General features: G+C 43.4%; 1 protein-coding gene across 1 annotated transcript in view; it reads left to right on the top strand.

Moving 5' to 3' along the window:
• T265_08556 (hypothetical protein) overlaps positions 1-6552 on the top strand; it is a gene marked incomplete at both ends in the record, with an annotated part of 16800 nt that extends 10248 nt beyond the window's left edge. The window contains 2 exons of the mRNA XM_009174401.1: positions 5418-5495; positions 6486-6552. Coding sequence (XP_009172665.1) covers positions 5418-5495; positions 6486-6552 — 145 coding nt within the window. The remainder of the gene's footprint in view (positions 1-5417; positions 5496-6485) is intronic.
• Between the last annotated feature and the right edge of the window lie 1401 nt (positions 6553-7953).

The following is a 7953-nucleotide window of genomic DNA, read 5'->3' as shown; positions in this document are numbered from 1 at the left end:
CGTTGTGTTCCTTTATTCGTGTACATAATTTTCTCCCAGTTTGTCCAACGTAGAATTTGTTGCAGTCGTTGCAGTCGATTTGGTATATCACATTGTTCCTCTTGGTTTTGTCCCGGTTGTCCTTCGGTCTAGAGATTAATTTCCCTAGAGTAACACTCGGTTTGTGGGCCACGAAGATTCCAACCTGCACTGGTTTCCTTGGAGACCTAATATAGATATATGATTACCCACTAAGTTTGTTCACATCCTATAGGAAGCAATTTTTAAAGATTCGATTGTTGACGCTCACTTCGAGTAATAAAAAGTAAAGTTGAGACCCCCAACTTACCACACATGGGACTGATCTAGTAGCCTGTGTGTACCTTAGTGCGTCTGTTTGTGAACGAATGCACTACTCAGACGTATTGGTGAGTACACGTCAGTTGGTTGACTGTTACTTCGGGTGTAATGGCTTCAATCCTTGAGTGACCAAACCAAGAGAAGTGATATCTATTCATCGGACGCAAATAAGTGAGCGCATTCTCTAGGGATGACAGTCTAGTTGGGAATTCCATCGCGAATTGCATGCGTATATGTGTGCGATTCCTGTCGGGTAACTTTTATTGATTCATTGGATACCTAAGGTATTTCCCATCGGCTCTAATCGGGTTCCCCCAAGCTTATTTAAAACAATAGAGAGGGAGTATCTTAAAAGGATTGGGAACGTCCAGCGCTGTGCAATGACTAGTATTCACTAGTATTCACTGTTTCTTTTATTATAAGGGAATTATCTCGTTGACCAGGTTTCCATTGATGAAGTGCAGGTAAACTGGGGACAGCAGAGACTTACCAAATAGGTGAGCAGTTTGGGAAGCAGGTAGTAGCAAACTGTGGTTTGTAAATCCTCTAATGACTACTTGTAATGGTATCAGTAGTATTCCACATAGATTGCTCCATTTCGTGAGGTGAAAGTCAGCGGCCAACTGTTGTTTTGTCGGGTTTCAATTGGGTGGCGTATGGTTAAACGGATGAAAAGTGTAGGATAATTATGGACGTATTTTCCCAGTTTATAGTCGCTTTATGGTCGGCACAGTAAAGTGTGATTGGTTCACCAATGTGCTGCCTGATGGTGATTGGTTGACTGTGCAGCACAACGGACGAGTGGGAAACTGAAGGTGGCTAGAAAGTAAGAGCAGTGAGGTTTTGAAGTTTCCGGCCTTCTTTCACACTGGTTTGAAGTTTGAGCGTGCGGCTCCCATCTATTTCAAATTGTCCGAGGCTTTCACGAGCTGTACAAAACGGTACACATTCGGGGATATCGAAATGTCTGTTCGATGCCGAGAATGGTATCGTACACCTACAACAGGGGACAATTAGGTTTCAACCATACTTTTTCGTGCTGGGGATATTTCTTGCCTCTTTCCCAGAAGATACGCTAGATATCCGAAGACGAGAAACTGCAGTGCTGCAGGAACACGTGGGTCGGTCGATATTTGCCCTTGGGGTCATTATTAAAATCTATTTTTCCGTACCTACACAAAGATACTTCTCGATTGCACATGAGATCAACATACGTAGGGCGCATGGACCCAAGGCTAATTTATCGATCAAACCGAATCTCGTACAATCAGGACGAACTCACCGATATGTCGAACCACTGTGTCAATCGATTAACAGTTTAACATCTCCGTTAAAGTCACAGGGCGCTTCCGTCCTGCTGTCCCTTTGTGAGAAACAGGGAGGAACAAGGAATAATCTATTTAGCTTGGGCGATTGCTTTTCCCTGCAGAATTAGGAGCATGAAAAATTATATTCCTTCGAAAACTTTCCTCTCTTGTGTTTTATTCATGTAGGATGTTTCGTCTAAAACGACTTTATCTGTTAAACTAAAGAAGTATTGCTGGCTGAAAACTCTTCGACAGCCGACGACCTGTTTTGGCATTCCCATTAGGGCCCATCAAGTAGGTGCATTCCCCGAGTTTCTGTCAAGTTTGTGTCATAACTGAACCCGAATTTTACCGATTACGACAAATGAACTAATTTGCAAGAAGGACGTTGTGGGCCGTCGAAGTGTTTTCAGCAACGTTGTGAGTAGTTCCCTTTATGAAAATACACTGCGATATTTCGGATATCGTGCCAACTGAAACATCAGGCGGCCTGGGTGCAGCACATTCAGCCAAAGAATATCATAAACGAGGGACTCAAGTTCGTGAAAAACTAACCGATTTGCAAATGAGTGTATTTCTCGTAGCTACTTTACCCCTTTCTGAGTGCTTTCAAATCCTCTGATCAGTCAGATTAGACGGCTGCAAACTCTTCCAAGGTCATTTTTAGTGAGATATCTGGTATGCATTGCAGTGGCTTTCAGCATCTTGAAACGCCTTTTCTTCGCCAGTTCACTTAATTAACAAAACATGAAATTGCTGACAGCTTGAACGATTCATTCATTCTATTTTGTTGTCAGGTGGAGTAGTTGGACTGAAAAGCTGCAGAAAACCACACTCAAATCGTCAGACTATTCAGCGGACAAGAGGAGCATTAGCATTCCCAACAGCTGATAAATTGATCGATCCAGTATCGATTGGCAGACTTTTGAGTGAAGGACAAAGTCACTCCTCAACACACGGTGTGAAACAACTTCCTATGTAATATCATGATGGTTTTCAAACTTGTGTACTTTGTGTTACTGCCACGATAAGAGGTGCTTAAAGCTCGTCAGGGTTCATAACCCGAATGGCAATGTTTGGGTAGATTGGAGAAAGTACGCATAGATCACTCACGATTTGTACACATGCCAGAGTGCGTTGGTGTTCGAGCACTAGACTGCTTCACTAGCGACCGTCTGAAAACCTGTCAGCACCCTATCAAATGATGCCTATCGTGTACTTCGGTCGACAACCTAAGTTTTTGTGTGTTCTTGCGTCTTGCTTGAAGTTTGCTTGAAGTTCTTCGTTGTAAGCTGCCTGAGGGATACATCAGATTACAAAACACGTCAGTTTGTGGTACAGTGTGTAAAAGACATTTGTTGGTCCTCCGAGATGTGCAGCGATTTGAACTCTAGTATCTAGCTTGCTTAAGTTGGGTCAATGGAGACCGAGTAACTCGAATGAATGCTAACTATCTCAAAGGTAAACTTTTCGAGGTCCTAGAATTTTGTGAGCATCAGTTTGCTCAAACACGCTACCTGCGAGTTCACGGGGTGTTCGTTAGCTGTCTTAAAGAGAACTCAGAATAGTTTTCTGAGTGCTGCAGCCCTAAATCACGAATTGCCATTTTGACGTTACGGTGGGAAATCGCATAACAACATGGGTGAAATAGAACCACGGGCTGAAAATATGACGGAGATGTTTAGGCATATTTGAAGGCTCATAAGTTAGAAGAACAAGCTCACCAATAGAATATTAGTTAGATTGATCACAACGCGGCAAAAATCGTGAACGAACCAATGAAGTTACAATAAGGATAGATACGAATTAGCCAATCAGTTAAAAGGATATGATATAATCTTCGAAAATTATACAAACACAAGCAGGTAAGAAGGAAGATTGTAAGCTAATTGCCGAGCTCGCAAGCGAGCTCTGATCAACCACCGCATCGTTCTTCTTGTCTGGTTTATGCGGAAGGTAACATGCGGCACAGCTTTCCACAAATAACGGGAATACATTAGATAATAGGCAGACGTTAAAAAGTCACTGAAGTTGGTGGTCAAGACAATATAATATGACGTTATAATATAGGAATATAAGCGGCACAATGCATGTTATGTTGTAATATATGGCATCGCATACACTGTAAATTATGGTGTATCAAACTACATAATACATAGAGTATGTACATAGGTTCACTCCACGAAATATAGTATACACAATGGGTCTTCATCATCATAGTTGGCCTATGTAGCATGAGTTCATTTGTAACTGTGCAGTTCATGGCTTTACGTCTGTTGGGATGCAGCCAGGGTGCTCAGACCTAGACAGGAGGGGGTCCCAACCCGAAGCCTTTGGCTCAAAAGCCGGAGTCTAAGGTAGCGGCGGGGACAACGCAACTGCGACGTCACTTTTATAGAATAAGTCGCTACACATGTTTCATCCTCTGGGGTAAGGAGACCTCTACCTACTGACCAACCTGGTATGAGAGGCTCTGTGGATTTCGCGTATACATTCCCCATTATAAGCTATGGGGGTGTGCGCCGTCATACCGCGGTGGGATCCAGTCTCCTACTACCGGATATATAATGCGGCATAATGTACTACGAGAATGTACTGGAAAAAAATCGACGCACTTGTGGCATTCGACAAATTTTTGCTGAAACTTAAGACACTAACAATGTATCTATGATGCACGGTTGAGTGATTCGTGTGATAAGTTCAAGAACCATCACAGTATTCGAATGACAACTCCTCATCTTTTCAGGACGTCCTGAATCAGAGAGAGGAGGTGTATGTATCTGGTGACAACCTGAGTCACGGAAAACCAATGTGTCAGACCGTCATCATCAACTGACAGCTGTCCGTCATGTGTGAGCAAGATGACGGAGGTTGACAATACGGGTATCCTGCACGCATAGCATAAACAAACTCCCTGCGTCTAATGGGAGTCTAAACAAACACCAGTCAGAGACTTCATGTCTGGGAAGAAATCCCGCATAAATGGGATCAAAAGTTACCTGAAGCATCGAGTTCACGGCCATTTGTGTGTGCTGACGAAATACACTCGGAGATGCGATTAGGCACCCACACCAACCGACAACATCAGTCTTCTGTGCTAGTCGCGGAACATTTTGTTGATTGGTCCTCGGTATGCCTTAAACATGGCCAGGTTGGTAAATCAATTCCTTGGCTGAAGAGAGTCCTTGTCCACCTAGCCACAAGCCCAGGATTTTTTTTTACAAAACCCTTCTGAAACATGTGGAAAAATCTAGATTCGACTGGTTCATCTTCTGTGGTGGGGTCATACCGAAGAGAAGGAACACTGGGATCGAATTTAGAGGATCGCTTTCTCGTAGAGATGGTAATGAAGTCCGAAAGTTGACCGGAAGAGGTGGATACCGGTGTGCTAGTGTAACGGTGATACTACTGATGGGGGAGCATGTGAGTACCATGTTTTCTTTTTGTAAATTCGCTTTGCGTCTTCTAAGAAAAGGGAGACCTATTGCGGGATTTGTGGAGTCGCTCTGTAGCATCTGCTTGGGTTTGAGCAACAGTCAATGAATATCCAGGATGGGTGGATATTCAGTTTTTTTAAATAAGAGGCATATGAGAGTTTCGCTCCCCTGTTCGATAGTCTGTAACTGTTCAGTTGTTTTCCAATAATTAACTCTGCAGCGAAGGCCTTCTTCCTTGCACTAGTATCCATTCACCTCGTTGTTTCTCATCACACACTCTGACTACAAGAGTACGCTAGTGAGCACGTTTTTAGATGACTCATATTTTTCATAGTATACAAATAAAAGCAGTCTGGCCCAAAGAGGTGGATATGGGTGCGACGGCAGATACTACTGATGAGACATGTGAGTAGTAAGTAGTTTTCTCATAACTCCGCCTCGCATCTAATGGAGTTTATTACGGAACCTGTGAAATTGCTTTACAGCTTTCGTTTACACTTGCGTGATAGTCAATGAATATCCACGAAAATTCAACAAGACGCTGGAAGATGTTCAGTTTTTAAAAATAAGGTGCATATGAGATATTTACTTTCCTGTCCAATAGTTTGCCACCGTTTAGTTGGTGTTTACTATAGAACAACCCCGCCGCAGACAACTTTCCTCCTTGCATGGGTGCGAAAAAGTCACATAGTTCACATAGTTGTAAGGTCGCTGGGTGTGCGGTAATTCCTGGGGATTCCTGCTTACAGACACAGTTTTTTTCGCAGCAGATTTGAAGGTTTGTACTAACGATGGCATGAACCACGATGCATTCATTTCCGTGCTGGTTGTGAAATTCTAACATTCAGTAGGTCGTCCAAAGAACCTACACCCAAGGAGCAAACCCTTTCAAGCAGTGGAGAATCCAGTCTTTCTTCACTATGACAGGTGTCCCTTCTTCGCCTTGTGCATGAGGACCAGTGTAACATGTGTTACTGAAGCCAGGTGTGACTAACAGGTGCACAGTATGTACCGTTCCTTTGTAGTGATGCAAAATATATCAACCAGAGTTTAATCTGCGGTTTCCCGACGTCACTGCACGAATCAAACTCACGTGACAATGCAAGGAGTGAGAACAAGACGAAAGTAACATTACTAAAAAAGTGTTAAATGTCGGTAGCTGGATGTAAGCGAGAAATGATAGCATGCGGTTACGCAACTCATAAAACAGGCAGTCTTACGAAGTAAGGCTTTGTGGTTGAACAACACGTGTGATAAAGGTGATTTGAATACCAACCAATGTTCGTGTCCGGGTTGTATTGTTATTCCAGTCCGATTTTGTCTTCGATTCGTGTCTAATTGAATATTTTCAAAGTTCAATATGTTGGCAGTTTGGATGTGTTTGTCACTTTTTCTCGTTCAGTGTTGATCTGTTCGTCAAGCTTGGCAATTGGCTTGCAAGCATTTTGTCATCAAACCAGGAAGCATAATCGGGTTGGACTGGTATCGAAGCGCTTACAAACCAAATGCCTAGAACGGTTAAAATATTTGAACTGTAGTGTCTCGAATGGGCAAGGTGCTGTGCTTGCTCCAATAGGAGGGCAGACATGTGGATACTATAGAAGCAAGCCTCGAAAATGGAGGTGAAGTAAGGGAATCAGGATGTACAACGTTAATTTCACACCAGAGAGTGGTGTGAAACCAAGGTAAAGTTCATACCTAAAAAATACTTGCATTTCTGTACGAATTCGGTTCACATGGGGGACTCAACTGAATCTCTCGTTTATGCCGCAACACACATTCTGTCAGGAAGCGTTTCGACACGAAAAGTATATGTGCGGATGGCGACGCGTCCCCAAGGTCACCGTCGGTACCCGGAGTCGATAAAATGAAATCCCTTGCACGCTTGTCATGCTTGTGGCCGGAACTGGATGGTGATATCAAGCATACTGCTAAGAATTGTGTTAAGCGTGTACATAAGATTCATGACAAGTCTTCACAGTGGTATCCGTGGACAGTCACTTGTGAAGCATTTCAGCGAGTTCATGCCGAATACTGTGGTCCTTTTCTCGGCCCATACTATGCTTTGGTCGTTATTGACGCATATTCACGTTGTCCTGAGATTTTTCTAACTGCTTCTCCAAATGCCGAATTCACTCAGCAAGCCTTGAGGAAAGTATTCAGCCATGAGGGTGTACCAACCGTTTTGGTCACTGAAAACGGCGCACACTTCACTGCAAAATTCCTCGAGGAATGCTTTAAAGGTCTTGGATGTCGACATCTGTTTACCGCGCCGCGACATCCCCAGTCGAATGGACTTGCTGAGAATTTTGTCCGAACACTAAAGTCTGCCATTATTTCATTCCCTCCTACGACTTTTGTGGACTTGGACCGTGGGATTAATCAGTTTCTAATGCAATACAGGATCGCCGTTCATTACGTTGCTGGGAAGAGTCCCGCGCTTCTATTTAAATCGCGTTCGTTGCGTACACGTCTTGACTGTGCCAAACGATTGATGTTACATTTTTCAAGGGCAATGATTTACGGCCTGCTACAGGAATAGTGCTTTCATCAAATGGCAAACGAATGGTCACAATTCTCGATTTGATGAGCTCGCTTGCCACCAGAGGCACATTGACCAGGTTGAGTTCGATACAAGAGGTCAGTTTGTTAACGGCACTCTTGCTGTTTCAAAAACTACTGAATCCTTTGTAGATGATCTGAACAAAGCGTATCTGAAGAACACACAAGAAGAGAAGAGTCTGAAGTTTCCATTCCGAGAAGATCTGAAAGGTTGCGGTAAAGACCACCACTGGACTATAAACATCCAAACTCTAAGGATGTGAGTGGCGGATGTGATGAACATGACTGATACTCTATTCGTTGCTCTA

The sequence above is a fragment of the Opisthorchis viverrini genome (assembly GCF_000715545.1).
Source record: "Opisthorchis viverrini unplaced genomic scaffold opera_v5_228, whole genome shotgun sequence".
Taxonomy (NCBI): domain Eukaryota; kingdom Metazoa; phylum Platyhelminthes; class Trematoda; order Opisthorchiida; family Opisthorchiidae; genus Opisthorchis; species Opisthorchis viverrini.
Note: the sequence above shows the minus strand (reverse complement) of the source record. Positions and strands in the feature narration are given on the sequence as shown.